General features: G+C 41.2%; 2 protein-coding genes across 2 annotated transcripts in view; one reads left to right on the forward strand and one right to left on the reverse strand.

The window, feature by feature from the left end:
* Nucleotides 1-2010: 2010 nt before the first annotated feature.
* sec13 (SEC13 homolog, nuclear pore and COPII coat complex component) lies at nucleotides 2011-20271 on the reverse strand. Its single transcript, XM_062028466.1, has 9 exons — nucleotides 20099-20271; nucleotides 19884-19928; nucleotides 18120-18235; nucleotides 8959-9110; nucleotides 8766-8899; nucleotides 8556-8689; nucleotides 5245-5365; nucleotides 3173-3319; nucleotides 2011-3103 (listed from the first exon to the last, which is right to left on the reverse strand). Exons 1-9 carry the CDS (start codon nucleotides 20099-20101, stop codon nucleotides 2993-2995), a joined length of 963 nt encoding a protein of 320 aa, XP_061884450.1. The 5' UTR covers nucleotides 20102-20271; the 3' UTR covers nucleotides 2011-2992.
* A 920-nt stretch (nucleotides 20272-21191) lies between these two features.
* rem1 (RAS (RAD and GEM)-like GTP-binding 1) overlaps nucleotides 21192-23352 on the forward strand; it is a 57701-nt gene continuing 55540 nt past the window's right edge. Inside the window, exon 1 of the mRNA XM_062055854.1 lies at nucleotides 21192-21521. The gene's annotated coding sequence lies outside the window, so the exon portion shown is untranslated. The remainder of the gene's footprint in view (nucleotides 21522-23352) is intronic.

A 23352-nucleotide genomic window follows, 5' to 3' on the forward strand; every position in this document is an offset into this window, starting at 1 on the left:
AGCAAAAATATGGCAATATCGCGAAATGATCAAGTATGACACATAGAATGGATCTGCTATCCCCGTTTAAATAAAAAAAATTCATTTCAGTAGGCCTTTAAATCCCAGGAACACCATTCCTACCGTCAAGCATGGTGGTGGTAGTATTATGCTCTGGGCCTGTTTTGCTGCCAAAGGAACTGGTGCTTTACAGAGAGTAAATGGGAGAATGAAAAAGGAGGATTACCTCCAAATTGTTCAGGACAACCTAAAATCATCAGCCCGGAAGTTGGGTCTTGGGTGCAGTTGGGTGTTCCAACAAGACAATGACCACAAACACACGTCAAAAGTGGTAAAGGAATGGCTAAATCAGGCTAGAATTAGGGTTTTAAAATGGCCTTCCCAAAGTTCTAACTTAAACGTGTGGACAATGCTGAAGAAACAAGTCCATGTCAGAAAACCATCAAATTTAGCTGAACTGCACCAATTTTGTCAAGAGGAGTGGTCAAAAAATTCAAGCAGAAGCTTGCCAGAAGCTTGTGGATGGCTACCAAAAGCGCCTTATTGCAGTGAAACTTGCCAAGGGACATGTAAGCAAATATTAACATTGCTGTATGTATACTTTTGACCCAGCAGATTTGCTCACATTTTCAGTAGACCCATAATAAATTCATAAAAGAACCAAACTTCATCAATGTTTTTTGTGACCAACAAGTATGTGCTCCAATCACTCTATCACAAAAAAATAAGAGTTGTACAAACGTAGAAATTATTGGAAACTCAAGACAGCCATGACATTACAGGTATGTCCTTTACAAGTGTATGTAAACTTTTGACCACGACTGTATATACAGCCCAGCCCCAGGGCCAAATTTTTTTTAACTCAATGCGAGTGACCTTTTGACTCGGCCCCCCGAGTCAAAAAGTTTGGGGACCCCTGCACTAAATGATCTACAGCAGGGATGTCAAACTCGTTTTCACTGGGGGCCACATGGCAGTTATGGCTTCCCTCAGAGGGCCACTTGTAACAGTGAATAATATATATACTTTTTAAATTGCTTCATTACCCAATTTATTGTTATATATTTTTATGTACACTGTAAGAAAAATATTTTGTTTTTAGAGTAAAGTTTAGCCATAAAATGTACCATGCTTTTACCAATGTATACTGCAAATGTAAATGGGAAAACAGTACCACTGTTTTACTGTAAAATGTACTGTAATTTTTACGGTGTATTACTGTAAATGGCAAAACAATATTACACATTTTTTTGTTTTGTGTTTTTACGGTAAAATCCTGGCAACTGAGCTACCAGTTTTTTACCAAATTTTTTTTTACAGTGTACAATTTGATGGATAAGTTGCTTCAAAATCATGAGTTAAGCAGACATTTAAGTACTTATTTTGATGTTTGGAATGTGTGATAATATATATTGCAAAATTATTTTACTGTATTTTCATGACCATAGGGCACACCGGATTATAAGGTGCACTGCCGATGAATGGGCTATTTTTTAAAATATTTTTTCATACATTAGGCGAACCGGATTATAAGGCGCATTAAAGGGGTCATATTATTTTTATTTTTTTTCGAAATGTAAAAGACTTCCTTGTGGTCTACATAACATGTAATGGTGATTCTTTGGTCAAAATGTTGTATAGATGATGTTTTACAGATCATCTTCAAGTCGCTTTCTGACAGTCGCTTCCGGATGCGGCGTTTTGTGGGCGGTCTTATTTACGTGTCTCACCTTCGACAGCGTCTTCTCCCCGTCATCTTTGTTGTAGCGGTGTAGCGTGCAAGGACGGGAGTGGAAGAAGTGTAAAAGATGGAGCTAACCGACATTTAGACTTTACTTCAATCAATAACGGAGCAGCGTCTTCTCATCCGGAAACAACGTCGGAAATGTGTCCCGTGAAAAACCATCCAACCGGAACTCTCTAATAATTAAAGTTCCTTGGGTGAATAATTTAAACTCACTACACCGGTATGTTTTAGTGCTTTAATGGCGAGTTTACTGACAGATATAAGTAAGAACTTTACACTACTTTATATTAGAAATGGCAACAGCGGAGGATGAATGTCCCATAACAAGAAGATAGAGAAGAAGCTTATCAACTACAGACTACCAAGGCGGACGTGCACAATTTTTCAGGATTTATGCAGATCCCAAATACAGATCAGCAGGTACCAGAAGGTAAGAAAAGTTGCTTTTGCATAATATTGCGAAACAAAACACCAGATATTTCTTACTCTACACACACACCAGAATAATAATCCTATGTTGAAGCACAGTACAATCCATCAAGCGGTGTGGCTTCATAGTCCTACTAAAACATTTTGATAGATTTTTGAGTGCTGTGTGTAATGTTCTATATTTTCAATGGAACATGTAAAATGTTGGTGTAGTTAACTTGAGTCATACTGCCATTATATTGCAGTCTACACATATCTCTTATGTTTGACTGCCATCTACAGGTCACACTTATCATTTCACCATGTACCAAATAAAATTGCCTAGAGTTCGGTAAGCAAAACCAGAATTATTAGGTGCACCGGGTTATAAGGCGCACTGTCGAGATTTGAGAAAAAAAATGATTTTAAGTACGCCGTATAGTGCGGAAAAATACGGTATATGAAATTGCATACCGTACATGTATTTTTTTCTGTCAAAATAGAAAGTTTACAACATTAAGAGTCAAATAGACGCATGGTAGTTCCAGGCCTTTGCGGGCCACATAAAATGAGGTGGCGGGCCAGATATGGCCCCTGGGCCTTGAGTTTGACACATGTGATCTACAGGCAACAAAATGCACACACATTGTTCCACTAATATTCAGATGTTTTAATTACAAGTAGGAAACATTTGTGGTTCTGCAATGATATGACAGGTCATGTGATCCAAACATGACACTGCGGGGGGTGGAATGTTCAGCCACATGAGGGATAAAGGAACTTTAAAATAGTCGCTTTATGCAAAAAGCCAAAGCCAGATTTGTGTGTGCGTGTGTGTCACTGCTCAGCCTGCTGCGTGTCTGTGATGGAGGAGACGGCACCCTGGCCTTTGCTGACATCACTGATGCATGCCCATTGGCCGTCCATGGACTCCTTCCACAGGGTCACCTAAACAAGAGAGAGGTGAGGGGTGGCGGAGGAGGAGGAGGAGGAGGAGGAAGCGGCGCACGGTCCTACCTTGTTGTCTCCCCCGGACACGGCCAGGATGTTCCCCGTGATGGACCAGCTGACGTGCCAGACCACGTCGTTGAACTTGTGCAGCAGCTTGGCCGTCCACGTGTTGCCGGCAGGGTCGTCACACGTCCAAATAAACACGCGGCCGTCCTGTAACGGCGTCCAAAAGTTGAGAAGTGAGTGCAGGGCTTGGGCGCCCTCTAGTGGAGGTCATGTCAAGGCAGACATTTCTCAACCTGCCATGCGAGTAGGGATGGGAATTTCTTTATACACTTCCCACTCTGCTGGCGACCTATTTGGATTAAAGGACAACTAAAAGGTAAATTAGCATTCATTTGGTTGAGTCTAGAGGTACATACCCTACAGAGAGGTCTTAAAAAGGCACATGGCAGAGAAAATAAATAAGAATTAAATATTCTTCTGTATAATTTCACAAAAAATAAAGCATGTGGAAATTGCACAAGAATGTAACATTTTCAAAACGTTTAAGAATCTCCCTAGAAAATACACTGGTGAAACTCCAAAAAAGAGAAAAGCCTCGCTGTTACAGATTTTTTCTGTGTGTGTAATTTTTTACAGGGTTGCATGTTTTTTTGTAGCGTATGAATGCGCATTGTGTTCTGCATCCTGATTGGCTAAGGGACTGTAGACCGTTGTCAATCAGTCTTCTTCATGCCATGTGTCCTGTACATTACAGAATGCATACTGTGGTGGGGGATATAATCCTGAACAAGTTTTTAATATGGATGAGACAGACTTATTTTGGAAACCAATACCCTCTTGCACCTTTATAATGCAGGACAGAGCCAAAAGCGCAGGATTTAAGGCCCAAAAAGATGGTGTGACTCTGGTTATGTGTGGAAATGCTGCGGGCTTTATGATAAAGCCCAGGCTTATTTATAGGTCAAAAAATCCTAGAGCCCTAAAAAAAACCAGGTTTTGATCTTTGGTTTCATTCTTTAATACAGTAGTGTACTGGACTTACTTATTTAAATCCACAAAGGTGTTTAAATGAGAGAAATGTGAGAAAATGTTAATGCCTGTTCGAGAAAAGTTTATAAAGTGTGCGGTTAGGGGTTTTACAGACTTAAAAAATATATAAGAATCTAAAAAACATACTATACAGTACTGTAAATGAAAAAAACAATTTAAAAAATTGTGTAAACGAAAAAACATGCACAGTAAATTAAAGAAAACATCCTGTAAATGAAAAAAAATTGTGTAAACGAAAGAAAAATATAATGAACGAAAACAAAAAGCGAAATAAAAATAAATTCAACTTCTACTACACGGATTTCACATAAAGTGGGTATTTTTTGGAACGTAACCCCCGTGTTAAACGAGGCAACACTGTATTGTGCAAAGGTTTGTTTAGATTTAAAAGGTGAAACTAATATAAGACATAGGGTAATAACATGCAACTCAAGATATTTGAGACTTTTTTTGATATCATTTTGGTGATTATGGCTTCTGGTTTCTGAAAACCTTTAATTGAAAATGTCCAAAAATGTGACTTTCACCTTTATAATGGAAATAACTGAGTGAAAATGTTGTTGGGGGAAAACATGCAACTTTTCTCTGACTACAGTTGAACATTCCCCTACCGAAAATTAGGAGCACTGTGGAAAATGTCTGCAAACCTTTGACCACAAACTGAGTGTATTCTTCCATGTCACTTTAATTGAACAAATAATGTCACCAACATGATGGTCAGTGTTAATTAGTACCTGTTGTATTTACACCAGATGACTGCTGCTGGGATAAGATCAGCGCGGTTCAAAAAGGCGACATTCATTTATAATTATTTCATGCTGTGTGTTGAAATGCTTGAAAATATTGTTCCTATGTCGTCTTGATGAAATAGCAACCTTGCCGACATTACAAGTAGCGCTGTTGCAATCTTTTCTTGTCAAATGTAGCCAAACTTTGGCCGCCATGTTGCGTAATGACGTCAGGAATTGTTAAAGGAATCGTTTTTAAAAAATGCCAAGGAGTGATAGCTTGGAAAAGGTTTTGGATTCCCATCCCTAGCTGCAAGTGCTAGCTAACGTTAGAAGACAGCATGAAGATCTGACCTGGGAGCAGCTGGCGATGGTGCTGGTGGGCAGGCCAATAGAAGGAGCCCAGCCCACGTCTCTCACCCAATCACTGTGGGCCTCCAGCTTCTGGTCCTCCTTCCACTGGCCCTCTTCTTCTCTGTGCAGGGAAACATGCGGCGTGAGTGAAAGGAAGATGCCACACATTGCATTTGAAGCGCATAAATGCCAGCCATGGTGGGACTCTTTGGCCACCATTCAGGAGCTACGAGTCCATTAAAAATGGATCATTGATGCATCTTTTATTTATTTATATATTGATGCACTTTTACATTTCTTCTCACTAAATAAGCAGTTATCACTTACTAATGAATCAAAAATGGTACTATACTCTGAATAGTACCGGTTACCATATATATATATATATATTAGGGCTGCAACAACTAATCGATTAAATCGATTATTAAAATAGTTGCCGATTAATTTAGTCATCGATTCGTTGGATCTATGCTATGCGCATGCGCAGAGTTTCTTTTTTTTTTAATTAAAAAAATATATTTATATATTTTTTTTAATAAACTGCAACATTTACAAACGGCTGAGAAACAATAATCAAAATAAGTATGGTGCCAGTATGCTGTTTTTTTCCAATAAAATACTGGATAGGATAGAAATGTAGTTTGTCTCTTTTATCCGATTATTAATCGATTAATCGGAGCAATAATCGACAGATTAATCTATTATCAAATTAATCGTTAGTTGCAGCCCTAATATGTATATGTGTGTATATATATATATATATATATATATATATATATATATATATATATATATATATATATATATTACACATACAGTATATGGCGTGTCATCACGTCGTGACATTGCTGGTTTTACAAGCAGAGGAGCATGTTCGGCAGCGCACACACACGGCGTACTTGCAAGCAGACACAGTGTGTAGACAGAAAAGGGAAAATGCACGCATTTTGGTGAAAAAGTAAAGATAAAGGTGAAGTTATAACACTGAAACACCCTCAGGAAGAGGTGCTTTAAGACATGGCTAGCTAGCTAGCAGCTAACATCCATCCGCAGTCAGCAGTGTTTTAGCTACTTCTAAATCACTAATCCTTGCCTCCATGGCGACAAATTAAGTAAGTTTCTTACAAGTAGCATTATCACTGAAGGATGAGGAATAGCTAAACATGCTTCACTACACACCGTAGGAGGATACAATAGCTCACCGCTAACAGCAAGCTAGCACCCCTGAATGTAAACAAATGCCATGGGTGGATCTACACCTGACATCCACTGTAATGATACCAAGTACGAGAGTGTATCTCGTCCAGTGTTTTTCAACCTTTTTTGAGCCAAGGCACATTTTTTGCGTTGAAAAAATCCGGAGGCACACCACCAGCAGAACTCATTAAAAAATGAAACTCAGTAAAAAGTCATTGCTGCAATTGTTGGATATGAATTTAAACCATAACCAAGCATGCATCAATATAGCTCTTGTCTCAAAGTATGTGTACTGTCAACACCTGTCACATCACGCACGCCGTGTCTTATTTGGAGTTTTTTGCTGTTTTCCTGTGTGTAGTGTTTTAGTTATTGTCTTGCGCTCCTATTTTGGTGGCTTTTTGCTGTTTTGTTGGTATTTTCCTACAGCAGTTTCATGTCTTCCTTTGAGCGATATTTCCTGCATCTACTTTGTTTTAGCAATCAAGAATATTTCAGTTGTTTTCATCCTTTTTTGTGGGGACATTGTTGATTGTCATGTCATATTCGGATGTACATTGTGGACGCCATCTTTGCTCCACAGTAAGTCTTTGCTGTCGTCCAGCATTCTGTTTTTGTTTACTTTGTAGCCAGTTAAGTTTTAGTTTGGTTCTGCATAGCCTTCCCTTAGCTTCAATGCCTTTTCTTAGGGGCACTCACCTTTTGTTTATTTTTGGTTTAAGCATTAGATACCTTTTTACCTGCACGCTGCCTCCTGCTGTTTCCGACATTTACAAAGCAATTAGCTTTGTAGCTATTGTACATGGTCAATACTGTAATATTGTACATGGTCATTGGTTTATATTGTATATATGTTATAGACATAATATAATATATCTGTATATAAATTACTCTGTACACATATTATGTATATATTCATATATATGTTAGATTTTTTTATAGCTATATTAGTCTATTCATACCTGCATTGTCCTTTCCATCATTGTAACTGAGCTACTGTGTTGAACAATTTCCCTTGTGGATCATTAAAGTTCGTCTAAGTCTAAGTCTAAGCTACCGGCTGCCACCTACTGATATGAAAGAGTATTACACGATTACTCTGCCGAGCTCTAGACAGCACCGACACTCAACAACAACACATAATTTGCAGACTATACTTACTGGTATATAAATATTTTTAACCCAAATAGGTGAAATTATATAATCTCCCACGACACACCAGACTGTATCTCACGGCACACTAGTGGTTGAAAAACACTGATCTAGTCGATACCACTATGATTACATCAATATTTTTTATCGTCAGAAAATATTTGTTCCTTTTTTTTTAATGTATATTATGTTTATAAACTCAGGAAATATGTCCCTGGACACATGAGAACTTTGAATATGACCAATCTATGACCCTGTGACTACTTGGTATCGGATCGATACCTAAATGTGTGGTATCATCCAAAACTAATGTAAAGTGTCAAACAACAGAAGAATAAGTTATTATTACATTTTAACAGAAGTGTAGATAGAACATGTTAAAACAGAAAATAAGCAGATATTAACAGTAAATTAACAAGTAGATTAATAATAAATTTTTACAGTTTGTCCCTTATAATGTTGACTAAATAATAGAATATAAATGACACAATATGTTACTGCATACGTCAACAGACTAATTAGGAGTATTTGTTTGTTTACTTACTACTAAAAGACAAGTTGTCTGGTATGTTCACTATTTTATTTAAGGACTAAATTGCAATAATAAACATATGTTTAATGTACCATAAGATTTTTTGTTAAAATAAAGACAATAATGACATTTTTTGTGGTCCCCTTTATTTAGAAATGTATTGAAATACATTTTGGTACCGATATCGGTACAAAAATATTGGTATCGGGACAACCCTAGCTGCTATATGTTTGTGTTTTGAACTCACTTTAACATATTGTATCTTGAAAGTATTCACAGTGCTTCACTTTTTACACATGTTTCTTCTACAGCCTTATTCTTAAATTGAATTTTTGTCCTCAAAATTCTACACACAAGACCCCGAAATGACAAAGTTTGTTTCAGGAAAAAAGCAGTGTGTGAGTGGACATAGTTGGAAGGACTAACTTACTTCCAGAGTTTGACCAGGTTGTCACAGCCTCCGGACACAAAACGTTTGACGTAGTTTGGTTTCTGTCCTGACGGCTGCTCGATCAGGCTGCCTGGGACCACGGCGGGAGCCCAGCTAACTGCGTTGCAGCCGATCTGAGGGGATGTTACACACACATCAGTCAACACCGGAAGGGGTTACCGTGTCCAGGCTGGTCTTCACTGGACCCACCGTGTGTGCATTGTTAATTTTCTTCACGTCCCACTGCTGGTCTCCTGTGAGAGTCAGGAGGGAAATGGCGCCGTCGGAGCTGCCGCATGCCAGAATCAGCCCGAATTCATAGGGACCCCAGCAGACGGAGTTGACTGCGAGGAGACGGAGCGTAAGGTCTCGACAAGGAGACGCGGTCGGAGCGCTGGCTCACCTGACGACTCGTGTCCCGTGTATTCGTACATCTTGTCCCAGGCGCCGTTCTCCTCCTTCCAGACGATGACTTTGCGGTCGTAGGAGCAAGAAGCCAGGATGTTGCCAAACATGGGGTGGGCCCACGCCACTTGCCAGACGGGACCCTCGTGCCTGCGAGAGGAACACCATGGTAATAAATAAATGATAAATGGGTTATACTTGTATAGCGCTTTTCTACCTTCAAGGTACTCAAAGCGCTTTGACAGTATTTCCACATTCACCCATTCACACACACATTCACACACTGATAGCGGGAGCTGCCATGCAAGGCGCTAACCAGCACCCATCAGGAGCAAAGTGAGATCACTAGAGCTGCACCGTTCATCCACATCCAAGTTTGAATAAGGCAAGAGTTTTTTATTGCTCCACCCTCTGCAGCATTTGAGACACAGATGTGTTGGCCAATCAGAATGGTTTAAGGAAGTATGTGCGCTAAATATGCTAACAGCAAACACTATGGTGGTGACTTTATGTCACAGTAGAGTTAACTGAACACAGTGATCCCTTTTTTCACTCATTCACAATCTCTGTCTGGGTGGGCTGCCAGTAGTGTTGTCCCGATACCAATATTTTGGTGCTGCTACCAAAATTATTTTTATATTTTTCGGTACTTTTCTGAATAAAGAGGACTACAAAACATGGGATTATTGGCTTTATTTTAACAAAAAACTTAGGGTACATTAAACATATGTTTATTATTGCAATTTTGTCCTTAAATAAAATAGTGAACATACTAGACAACTTGTCTTTTAGTAGTAAGTAAACAAACAAAGACTCCTAATTAGTCTGCTGACGTATGCAATAACATATTGTGTCATTTATATTCTATTATTTTGTCAACATTATGAGGGACAAACTGTAAAAATTGATTATTAATCTACTTTTTCATTTACTGTTAATATCTGCTTATTTTCTGTTTTAACATGTTCTATCTACACTTCTGTTAAAATGTAATAATCACTTATTCTTCTCTCCTTTGATATTTTACATTCGTTTTGGATGATACCACAAATTTGGCTATCAATCCGATACAAAGTCGTTACAGGTATAATGTATTGTAGCGATGTATGATCATACATTGGTCATATTCAAAGTCCTCATGTGTCATGGGACTTATTTCCTGAGTTTATAAACATAATATAAATTTTAAAAAACCTGAAAGAAGATATCGAAAAAATCGATGTAATCATAGTAGTATCGACTAGATTAAGTCCTGTAATTGGTATCATTACAGTGGACGTTAGGTATAGATCCACCAATGGCGTTTTTTTACATTTTGACGCCGGTGAGCTACGTTGTGTAGTGATTCCAGAAAACACAGAGTGAGATGTTCTACCTCTTGTGCGAAACACAAATGCATAAAATGACTTAACACATTAAAATGAACAGTGAACGTGAATGGAAGACCTGACGGATAAAATTTACGGGTGCGCATCATCAGTAGTGTTCCTCTGGGTCATTGGATGTTTCGGCCTTTAACACTATACACCCTCTCCAGAGGCGGCCAGCTACAGGATGATCAGACCTTAGCTTGCGACCCAAGCCCAATTAGCCATAAAAGTCACCTTGTTGGCAGACCTATCAGGGAACTATGCATGGCAGGGGCGTCCGGTTCCCTGAGTCAGCTTTGTCTGACCGCATACCTCCTGCTGCACTAGTTGGGGGCCCAATTGGGGTCATTCCTCTTCAGCCAGAGCCACCGGCTGCTCTTTTCGGCTGCTTCAGATGCGGCTTTGATGGCTGTACGCAGGCACTCACCCCTGACTCCCAAGTCCCTCAGCAGTTTTGCGGTAGAGGTTCCCACAAAGCCTCTGCACCCAACCTCCACAGGGCGGACTTCAGTATTCCAGCCGCGATTTTGAGCTTCCGCGGCCAGCTCGGAATACCGCAAATATTTCCTCTCATATGCCTCCTCCATGGATTCCTCCCAGGGTACAGTGAGCTCAACAATGAAGGCCTTTTTGTGGGAAGTGGACCAGAGCACTAAGTCAGGCCTCAAAGTGGTAGTGGCGATCTCGCTGGGGAAAATCAGCTGTTTGCCAACATCTGCCAGCATCTTCCAGTCGCGTGCTGGACACAGCTGACTTCTCTCTGACGGGTTAACGTTGCGCCCGGCAACTGTGACCCCTTCACGGACAAAGGTAGTTCTCCATGAGGTTTTAGATGGTGGTGGTAGTGCATTGATGTTGGATCGTTTTACCTCCAGTGTGGAAGCAAGACTCTTCAAAACTTGGTTGTGGCGCCAAGTATATCGCCCCTGAGTGAGGCTGGTTTTGCAACCTGTGAGTATGTGTCGGAGGGAGGCTGGCTTAGTACAAAGGGCGCATGATGGATCTTCGCCAAACCACTGCTGGAGATTGGTTGGGGTCGGAAGGACATCGTAGGTAGCTCTGATGGCAAAGCTTAAGCTCCTTGCATCCATGGCCCATACATCCCTCCAGCTCAACTTCTTTCTTTCAACGCCTTCCCACCGAGTCCACCGACCCTGTTTGCCAAGGGTGACTGCCTTGGCCCATCTCAGGGCCTCCTCTTGACGCCGTACTTCCTCCACCACCATCTTCCTACGTGTTGGCACATTGGCACTTCTCCAGGCAGGGCGACTAGACATAAGACCAAGGCCTCCTCTACCTTGCTGAACATTCCCCACAATGTCAGCATGTCTGAGAGCTGCTGTTGCCTCTTCAACTGCTCTTGCTGGTATCCACTTGTGCCCTGAAACCAATGTTGGTGCATTTTCCCTAACCGCTGGATCTTTGGATTCATTCAAGATCAACTGCAGTCGTGTTTTGGCACACTTGAACTCCTCTGTAAGACTGGTAAGGGGCAACTTGAGGATACTGTCACCGTAAAGGCCTATGGTGGTGAGACAGCGTGGAACTCCAAGCCACTTTTTTATGTAACCGGTGACTCTTCTCTCCAGCTTCTCCACCGTTGAGATGGGCACCTCATAGACTGCCAGGGGCCACATCACCTGGGGTAGTAAGCCGAACTGAAGGCACCAGGACTTGAGCTTCCCAGGCAGTTGGGTATTGTCAATCACCAGTAGGCCTCTTTTGATGTCATTGCACAACTGCTTCACCTGGTCTTTATCTCGTAGACTTGCATCATATCGCCTTCCTAGACTTTTGACTGGCTGCTCGGATATAGTGGGGATTGGCTCATCTCCAATGAAGAACTGCAAATCAGCGAGCACTCCCTTCACCACTGAGATGATGCGTGACTTGGATGGGTTAATCTTCATCTGAGCCCAACTGATGTTCTCCTCGAGTTTTCTGAGTAATCTCCTGGTGCAAGGGATGGTGGTAGTCAGAGTGGTGATGTCATCCATGTAGGCTCTGAGGGGAGGGAGGCGCCTGCAAGAGCCCAGTTTTTGTCCACCTACGACCCATTTTGAGGCTTGAATGATGATCTCCATGGCCATGGTAAATGCCAAGGGAGATACAGTACATCCGGCCATGATGCCTATTTCCAGGTGCTGCCATGAGGTGGTAAATTCTGGTGTTGAAAAGCAGAACTGCAGGTCATGAAAGTAGACTTTCACCAAGAATTTGAAGGCAGTCCAGAGGAGCTCATGGGGCACAGAGCCAAAGGCATTTGCGAGATCCAAGAAGACTGCGTGTAGGTCCCTTTTCTCCCGCTTTGCCATTTGGATCTGGTGCCAGATCATACTGGCATGTTCTAGGCACCCAGAGAAGCCTGGTACTCCTGCCTTCTGAACAGATGTATCTATATAGTTATTTCTGTGCAGGTACTCGGCCATCCTTTGTGCAATAACACTGAAGAAGATCTTACCCTCCACGTTTAGCAAGGCAATTGGGCGGAACTGACTGATGTTTGCGGCGTCTTTCTCCTTTGGAATAAGGATCCCACCTGCCCTACGCCATGCTTTAGGAATGGTTTTCTTCTGCCATACCGTTCTCATGAGTCTCCAAAGAATCCTGCAGACATCTGGTGCGTTCTTGTAAACCTTGTACGGGCTTCCGTTTGGCCCAGGAGCTGAAGCTGTTCTTGCCCGATGGACAATCCTCTCGACCTCCTTCCATGTTGGAGGACCGGTCTCAAATTGATGCTTTGGGGGGGTCGATTGGTGGAATGTCTGGCGGAATGGCCATGTGTTCATGACGCCTTGGATCAGAGTGGGTTGCTCTCAGGTGGTCCTCTAAATCATACTTTGTTGTTTTTAGGACCCCACTTTTCTCCTTGGTAAAGAGATTCTTCAGGAATTTAAAAGGATCTTTGTAGAACCGTGTTCTTGTTTGTTCTTTCGTCCTTCTTCGTTTGCATAGACTCTCTGCTCTGCGGAGGGATGCCAGGCGTGTTTTAATGTCAGCTTGGAGAGCACATATGCCCTCCTTTTCCAATTCTGGGGCCCTCTTCCACAGTTTCCTGAGTCGTCTCAGTTCTTTGACAAGGCGCTTGATTTCCTGTTGCCTCCTGGAGATGGGTGGAGTGGGAGGTGTTTTAGCAGCTTTTATCTCTAAAAATCCAAATCGTTCTGCACCGTATTGATAGATGATGTTTCCCATTTTCTCCAGCTTCTTCTCTGCTGTGCCTTTGAGTTGTTCAATGGACTGCATTAGGTCACTATTCACTGTTTCCCAGAGCTTCTTTTCCACAGCACTGGGCCACTTCACTCGCAGTCTGCGGCCTGGGAGTCTCTGCTCGACTGCAGGTTGGGGAGTTAGGGTAGGATCCACCTCTGGTGTTTCTTCCACTACTAGTTCAGTGCTTGAGTATACCTCTTCCGCTACAGGGGTGCTGATGCTCTCCAATCTATGGTTTTCATCCAGTTGGTGAACTTCTATCGACTGATTTGACTCCTTCTGCAAGAAGAGGTCAATGCGAGGCCCCTGATTCTTTTCACTTAAGCACTTTTTCTTTCCCTGGTGAATCCTTAAGCCCCGAAAAGATGTTATTTTCCTCCACCCACAGCTACAAATCTGCAGTTTGTGGTCCACTGCTGTGACAAGGCTTGTGCTGGTTGCTGTGGTGTTATCTTGCGCTGTGCTTTCTTTACTCGTAGTCGTTTCCGGTCCAGTCGTTACCATTTTGTCATCCGATGAGTCATCTTCCGCCCCCGCTCTCGCAGACTCTAGGGGTATTCTCTTTGTTTGCTTCTTCGTAGCTAAGAGGGGTGTCTCCTACACACTGCAAGGTGTGAGAGACCACAATCGCGGGTAGCTAACCCTCAACTGTCCCGTTGGGGTCTATTCCCTCCTGCCAGCTGTCTCTCCATGCCGTCACAAGGACTTTCCCCTGTTGTCAGCTGATCTTTTCTCAGCAGTCACTGGACAAGTCCAGATAATCAAATTCCAGAAAACACAGAGTGAGATGTTCTACCTCTTGTGCGAAACACAAATGCATAAAATGACTTAACACATTAAAATGAACAGTGAACGTGAATGGAAGACCTGACGGATAAAATTAGCATGTTTAGCTATTCCTTGTCCTGCAGTGATAATGATACTTGTAAGAAACTTACTTTATTTGTCGCCATGTAGGCGAGGATCAGTGATTTAGAAGTAGCTAAAACTACTTTACCCGCTAACTAGCTAGCCATGTCTTAAAGCACCTCTTCCTGAGGGTGATTCAGTGTTATAACTTCACCTTTATCATCAGCTTTTAGACCAAAATGCGTCCATTCTCCCTTTTCTGTCTACACACTGTGTCTGCTTGTAAGTACTCTGTGATTGTGCGCTGCCGAACATGCTCCTCTGCTCGTAAACCAGAAATGACTCGACCTGACGACAACAAGGACGCAGGGGGGTGGAGGACCGGTACTTTTCAGAGGCGGTATAGTACCGAATATGATTCATTAGTATCGCGGTACTATACTAATACCGGTATACCGTACAGCCCTAGCTGCCAGTTTACACACACAGGAAGTACGGACAGACAGCCTCGCCACTCAAAACTTCTGCAAAGTAACAAAAACTTTGAGGAAACATTTCAAAGTTGTAGGAATATTTCAACTTTAAATCGGATCGAACAAACGAGAACGCCGTGGCGGAAAAAAGGAAACGCGACTTAGATTTTCCAACAGGGGAAAAAGTTATCAATATTTACGTATTTTTTTTCCATTTTATATTTTTATCTATTTAGATAACTAGTTATTTGCCTTCTAATTACACAACAAAGGTAAACAATTGTACAGTAATGAAAAATAAAAGTTGATATCTAGAGATGTCCGATAATATCGGAAGGCCGATATTATCGGCCGATAAATGCTTTAAAATGTAATATCGGAAATTATCGGTATCGGTTTCAAAAACGAAAATTAATGACTTTTTAAAACGCCGCTGTACGGAGCGGTACACGGACGTAGGGAGAAGTAAAGAGCAGTCGCGTCTCCCAGTCAGCAGCCCCTCCCCTCTCCCACACACAACACAGGAGTTGACGACTGCAGCATGAGAGGTTTACTGGCGACGCTTGATGACCTCATCAAACCGCCGCGAGCGGAGCATAACAATAACAAGAGTGTGTAGTTGCCGGTGCTGTAGCCGTGGCTAACAAGCGAGCGAGCTCGGTGACTGACTAACGAGACCATGTCTATGGTTTGGGATTATTTTAAAGTGTCTCTGACGGATCAAAAACTGGCAATTTGCAATGACTGCAACAAGTTGGTTATGCGAGGAGGTACCAAGACATCTTCCTTTAATACGAGCAATTTGATCTCCCACGTCTTCAAGAATCATAAGGGGATACACGATGAATACAAGCGGAAGATGGATGAAAAGCAAACACCGAAAAAAAGTAGTACCACACAGTTGTCGCTTAAAGACTCCGCCGAGAAAAAAAACAAAATACAACAAAAACCTCCCCTGGGCGAAAACCTACGTTGTGGTCAGGGACAACGCACACAGTATGGCAAACTCCAATGGAGTTTGGATGGCACACACTTTGCAGCTTGCAGTGAGCGGAGCTGCCCTGTCTCAATGCAGCATTTCAGAAGCTCTGGCTGACTGGTAGGTCACTTCAAGCACTCACTACTAGCTAGCAGCACATTTGTGTTACTCGTACAAATACGTTAGAGCAGGGCAGATTGAGCCCAGTTTATAATTTCCTTTTATACAGTATGCCAGGCAGTCTTGCACTAAATGAGGACTATGTTATTGTGTACTTTATTACTCTAGTACACAGGTACTCTGGACTGAAGCTGTGTGCCTTCATTGTTTTTGTAGCTGTTGTTTTGAGGCATGTTTAAAAAAAATAACGCACTTTGTGAAAGTCAAAGTATAGTATTTCCCATAGTTGTAGTGGGTATCAGGATTATCTCAAGGAGAGCATATCCCAAATTCCAAGCTGCTGTTTTGAGGCATGTTAAAAAAAAGAATGCACTTTGTGACTTCAATAATAAATATGGCACTTTTTTCCATAACTTGAGTTGATTTATTTTGGAAAACCTTGTTACATTGTTTAATGCATCCAGCGGGGCATCACAACAGAATTAGGCATAATAATGTGTTAATTCCACAACTGTATATATCGGTATCAGTTGATATCGGAATCGGTAATTAAGAGTTGGACAATATCTGAATATCGGCAAAAAAGCCATTATCGGACATCTCTATTGATATCCTTTTAAACGGTTATTTTGATTACGTTATAAACACTTTATAGTTTTTTTATGGATTATTTCTTCAGTTGAAGAGCATGATGTAGCTACGAGTCTGTCTGCATTAGGGTTTTACGGTATACCAGTACTAGTATAGTATTGCGATACTAATGAATCAAAAACGGTACTATACTCTGTTTGAAAAGTACCGGTTACCCATTTTTAAAAACATTATTTTTTAACGGGCATATAGGCGTCACGTCGTGACATTGCTGGTTTTACGAGCAGAGGAACATGTTCGGGAGCGCACACACACGGAGTACTTACAAGCAGACACAGTGTGTAGACAGAAAAGGGAGAATGGACGCATTTTGGCGTAAAAACTAAAGATAAAGGTGAAGTTATAACACTGAAACACCCTCAGGAAGAGGTGCTTTAAGACATGGCTACCTAACTAGCAGCTAACATCCATCCACAGTCTGCAGTGTTTTAGCTACTTCTAAATCACTAATTCTGGCCTCCATGGCGACAAATAAAGTATGTTTCTTACATGTAGAATTATCACTGGAGGACGAGGAATAGCTAAACATGCTTGACTACACACGGTAGGAGGATACAATAGCTCACTGCTAACAAAAGCTAGCACCCCTGAATGTAAACAAATGGGTGGATCTACACCTGACATCCACTGTAATTATACCAGGTACAAGAGCATATCTAGTCGATACTACGATTTCATTGATATTTTTTATCGTCACAAAATCTTTTTCTTTAAAAAAAATGGATATTATGTTTATACACTCAGGAAATTGTCCCTGGACACATGAGGACTTTAAATATGACCAATGTGTGATCCTGTAACTACTTGGTATCGGATCGATACCTAAATGTGTGGTATCATCCAAAACTAATGTAAAGTATCAAACAACAGAAGAATAAGTGATTATTACATTTTAACAGGAGTATAGATAGAACATGTTAAAACAGAAAATAAGAAGATATTAACAGTAAATGAACAAGTGGATTAATAATACATTTTTACAGTTTGTCCCTCATAATGTTGACAAAATAATAGGTAGATAAATGACACAATATGTTACTGCATACGTCAGCAGACTAATTAGGAGCATTTGTTTGTTTACTTACTACTAAAAGACAAGTTGTCTAGTATGTTTACTATTTTATTTAAGGACTAAATTGCAATAATAAACATGTGTTTAATGTACCCTAGAATGTTTTGTTAAAATAAAGCCAAGAATTACATTTTTTGTGGTCACCTTTATTTAGAAAAGTAGCGAAATACATTTTGCTACCCGTACCAAAATATTGGTATCACGACAACCCTAGTCTGCATAAAGACAAATATTTCTAAAAGTAGATGTATTGCATATAGTTCTCATGTGTGGCACCTTGAGACAAGAACATGTTGATTGAGTCTTCCTTCACTCCTTATTTATGCATGTATGAAATGTAAACATTGCCAATCGAATCGCGATCCTGGTAATAAAACTCGCAATTGTTTTGTTTTTTTCTCAAAATCCTGCAGCCCTATCCTGGACTCTCACCCTCTGAGGTCCGCCACCAGTATCTGGCCCCCGTTCCTCACGTCGAAGATCTTGAGGGTTCGGTCGGAGGAGCAGGTTGCCAGGCGAGTACCGTAGTAGTCCATTTGAGCGTCATGCTGCAACACACAGTACTTCATGAAGTCATCATTTGTTCATGCACAAATAACATTTTGGATGAGGTTAAAGACTTAAATGACTCTATGGACTAAATCTATGTCGCCATGGTAACGCTCGAGACGAAAGTGGCGCGCTTTGCAGACTGCAGACTTTCCTACCTCCGCCAAAGAGGTTTAAGTTTTCACCAAATATCGGGAAAAAATTCCTCTCATCGACTACGAGCACACTTCACTTCCTGCCTTCCACACCACCACCTTGTGGGTCCCACGCTGTGCAAAGCATTCTGGGAGATGTCATTTATTTTCAGAGCAACTGCACACCAACCTTTTGTTTGATGCCGTCACACGTCACAGTATTATTGTGAAGACTTTAAAACCGAAATACTGCGGTATCTACAAAACCGCTACAGCCCTACTGATTGGCTGAGGCTCAGGAAGCAATACGAACATTAACATGCTAACTGTTTTACCCAATTTTGCAGCCAAACGCCATATAACTCAGTACTCAGTACAGTAGTATGCAGACGACCAAACAGTAGTGGGCCTCAACCGTGACAACAACGACATGGACTACAGGGAGGAGGTGAAACACCTGGTTGACTGGTGCAGAACCAACAACCTGGTCCTGAAATTCGACTAGACCAAGGAGATCATGATCGACTTCAAGAGGCACCAGTCCAGCCACACTCCACTCTACTCTACATCAACGGCACAGCAGTGGAGATAGTAAGCAGCACCAAGTTCCTGGGGGTGCAGATAACTGACAATATGACCTGGTCCCTACACACTTGTAAAAAGAGCTCAGCAGCGCATGCAGTTTTTGCGTGGGATGAAAAGAGCACAGGTCCCTCCCCCCGTTCTCACCATATTCTACAGAGGCACTATAGAGAGCCTACTGACCAACTGCATCTCTGTCTGGACTGGAGCCTGCAGTGCCTCAGACTGGAAGTCTCTGCAGAGAGCGGTGAGGACGGCGGAAAAGATCATCAGGACTCCCCTTCCTCCTATCCTGGAGATCTCAAAAAGCCGCTGCCTGACCAGGGCTCAGAAAATCTGCTGAGACTCCTCCCACCCCCACCAAGGACTGTTTTCACTGCTGGACTCTAGAAAGAGGTTCCGCAGCCTCTGTAGCAGAACCTCCAGGTTCTGTAACAGCTTCTTCCCTCAAGCCATCACTCTTGAACACATCATAATAATCCCCTCAATTCCCCCCCAAAAACGGATTAACTGGCTGGAATATAAAGACAATATAATTTACATCCATAAACGTGGATGCATATGCAAAAGTGCAATATATTTATCTGTACAGTAATCTATTTATTTATATCTGCACATTATTGCTCTTTTATCCTGCACTACAACCAGCTACTGTTCGTTATGTTCTGTACTGTAAAGTTCAAATTTGAATGACAATAAAAGGAAGTCTAAGTCTTAAGTCTAATTGACACATGGTAACCGTTAGCATGCTAACTTTTTAAAGCTAATTCTACGATGTGTACGCTTCATAGTCAAATCAGATGGTACTTGAAGCATTCTAACTGTTAGCATGCTAACGTTAGCATTTAAGTTTGGTTTGCACATTTCTGCTATGGACTAAAAGCGCCGCCCAATGCGGTGTTTGATGCTCAACAACAAAAGCATGACTTACGATCATGTCTTCGTGGGAGGTGTCCACGGTGTTGATGACGGAAACCTGTGAGTGACATTTAAACACATTTTCATTGCCATGTTGTAGAAATCACAATTTAACGCTACGTAAAACTACTTAGCTACTATGCTAACGTGTTAGCTACGTCAGCGTGAAGACTGACAGGAGACACAAATAATGAATGTGCAACTTTAAACACACGCCAACGTACTCACCATGACTGTAAACTGTCCACACGCTCTCCGAATCCAAAGTTTTTTCCAACTATAAAGACAGAAATGAGAGGATTCGCCAAAGATTCCGACGTGGCAGCAACCGAGGAAGCCGCTTCCGTTTGGAGTCTCGAGGAAAGTCCTCCGCCGGAAACAACGAACGCAAGAAAAAAAGAAAGGATTCCGCCTGTCAATACTTTAAAACACCGATTGATAACTTTGATTGGAATATATATGTGGAATGTGCTATTTTTATAATGAACATTATTACATCCTGTTGCATTTGTTCTAGTGGATATCTGGGCAGGTTGTATTGGCCTGTTATATACATATATGTATATACATATATGTATATACATATATGTATATATATATATATATATATATATATATATATATATATATATATATATATATATATATATATATATATATATATATATATATATATATATATATATATATATATATATATATACATACATATATATATATATGTTTCAGAACATGTTCTTCATGAATGTTGCCTGGTGCAAGAACATGTTCTTCATGAATGTTGCACATGTTCACAAGTCTTCCTGATGGAAATACTCCAACATCACTGAAATGTACAAACACATGTCATCAATTCATTTCCGCATGTCAACTCATCCCACTGGACTGTTGTTTTTACAGGAAGTGACCACAAGTTTCCTAACCCAAGTCCACACACACACACACACACACACACACACACACACACACACACACACACACACACACACACACACACACACACACACACACACACACACACTCTCCTTTAGATATCTGGTTCTCCTCTGCTGTCGGTCTCACACATACACACGCACACACACACACACACACACACACACACACATACACACGCACACACACACACACACACACACACACACACACACACACACACACACACACACACACACACACACAGAGAGAGAGAGAGAGAGAGAGAGAGAGAGAGAGAGAGAGAGAGAGAGAGAGGGAGGGAGGCAGTTAGTATCTCCATGATTCCACTGTTGAATTTTTAAAGCTGTTGTGGAACTTTGTTGTCCTGCCGGGTCACTGTGACGGGTGGGCGGGAGTGCTGGAGTTGTGTCACACACACACACACACACACACACACACACACACACACACACACACACACACACACACACACACACACACACACACACACACACACACACACACGCACACACACACACACACACACACTCACACACACACACACACACACACACGCACGCACGCACACACACACACACACACACACACACACACACACACACACACATACACACACACACACACACACACACACACACACACACACACACAGCGACTACAGTGCAGGCAGTGGTGTGGTCTGGTGAGGTGGGACACATCTTTGCAGGATTGTCAGGTAGGTGAGAATGTATGATGTCACCTGTCTGGTCAACTTTGTGTTCTTGACTTGGCGTTCTTGTTGTGTTCTCTACTTTGTGTTCTTGTTGTCCAACTTTGTGTTCTTAACTTTGTGTTCTTGTCGTGTTCTTGTCTTGTTCTAGTTGTGTTCTTGTTGAGTTATTTACTTTGGATACTTGTTGTGTTTTTGTTTAGTTCTTTACGTGTTGTTGTTGTGTTGTTGTTGTGTTTTTGTTGAGTTCTTGTTGTGTTTTTGTTGTGTTCGTGTTGTGTTCTTATTGTGTTTTTGTTGTGTTTTATGTTGTGTTCCTGTTGTGTTTCAGTTGTGTTCTTGTTGTGTTCTTGTTGTGTTCTTGTTGTGTTTTTGTTGTGTTTTTGTTGTGTTCTTGTTGTGTTATTTATGCGTTCTTGTCGTGTTCTTTTTGTGTTCTTGTCGTGTTCTTGTTGTGTTTTTGTTGTGTTTTTGTTGTGTTCTTGTTGTGTTTTTGTTGTGTTCTTGTTGTGTTCTTGTTGTGTTTTTGTTGTGTTCTTGTTGTGTTCTTTTTGAGTTATTTATGCGTTCTTGTCGTGTTCTTTTTGTGTTCTTGTCGTGTTCTTGTTGTGTTCTTGTCGTCTTCTCGTCGTCTTCTTGTCGTCTTCTTGTCGTGGTAGGTGAGAATGTCATTATTATTATTATTATGATGTCACCTGTCAGGTCAACTTTGTGTTCTTGTTGTGTTCTTGTTGAGTTCTTTACGTGTTCTTGTTGTGTTTCATTGTGTTCTTGTCGTGTTCTTGTTGTGTTTTTGTTGTGTTCTTGTTGTTTTCTTGTTGAGTTCTTTACGTGTTCTTGTCATGTTCTTGTCGTGTTCTTGTTGAGTTCTTGTCATGTTCTTGTCAGGTTCTTGTCGTGTTCTTGTCGTGTTCTTGTCGTGTTCTTGTCGTGTTCTTGTCATGTTCTTATCGTGTTCTTGTTGAGTTCTAGTCATGTTCTTGTCGTGTTCTTGTCGTGTTCTTGTCAGGTTCTTGTCGTGTTCTTGTCATGTTCTTATCGTGTTCTTGTTGAGTTCTAGTCGTGTTCTTGTCGTGTTCTTGTCTTGTTCTTGTCGTGTTCTTGTCTTGTTCTTGTCGTGTTCTTGTCGTGTTCTCGTCTTGTTCTTGTCGTGTTCTTGTTGAGTTCTTGTCATGTTCTTGTCAGGTTCTTGTCGTGTTCTTGTCGTGTTCTTGTCATGTTCTTGTTGTGTTCTTGTTGAGTTCTAGTCGTGTTCTTGTCGTGTTCTTGTCTTGTTCTTGTCGTGTTCTTGTCTTGTTCTTGTCGTGTTCTTGTCGTGTTCTCGTCTTGTTCTTGTCGTGTTCTTGTTGAGTTCTTGTCATGTTCTTGTCAGGTTCTTGTCGTGTTCTTGTCGTGTTCTTGTCTTGTTCTTGTTGTGTTCTTGTTGTGTTTTTGTCTTGTTCTAGTCGTGTTCTTGTCGTGTTCTTGTCGTGTTCTTGTCTTGTTCTTGTCGTGTTCTTGTCGTGTACTTGTCGTGTTCTTATTGTGTTCTTGTTGTGTTCTTGTTGTGTTCTTGTTGTGTTTTTGTTGTGTTTTTGTTGTGTTCTTGTTGTGTTATTTATGCGTTCTTGTCGTGTTCTTTTTGTGTTCTTGTCGTGTTCTTGTTGTGTTTTTGTTGTGTTTTTGTTGTGTTGTTGTTGTGTTCTTGTTGTGTTTTTGTTGTGTTCTTGTTGTGTTCTTGTTGTGTTTTTGTTGTGTTCTTGTTGTGTTCTTGTTGTGTTTTTGTTGTGTTTTTGTTGTGTTCTTGTTGTGTTCTTTTTGAGTTATTTATGCGTTCTTGTCGTGTTCTTTTTGTGTT

Source organism: Entelurus aequoreus, linkage group LG01 (genome assembly GCF_033978785.1).
Source record: "Entelurus aequoreus isolate RoL-2023_Sb linkage group LG01, RoL_Eaeq_v1.1, whole genome shotgun sequence".
Taxonomy (NCBI): Eukaryota; Metazoa; Chordata; class Actinopteri; order Syngnathiformes; family Syngnathidae; genus Entelurus; species Entelurus aequoreus.

Bases quoted from the DNA above. Each gene is read 5' to 3' on its own strand.
- sec13 (XM_062028466.1), bottom strand. The intron at 8,900-8,958 runs GTGAGCCAGCGC...GTCTCCTCGCAG, and splicing joins CACGGGACACGAGTCGTCAG to TCAACTCCGTCTGCTGGGGT. The intron at 3,104-3,172 runs GTAGGACCGTGC...TCTCTTGTTTAG, and splicing joins TGTCCGGGGGAGACAACAAG to GTGACCCTGTGGAAGGAGTC.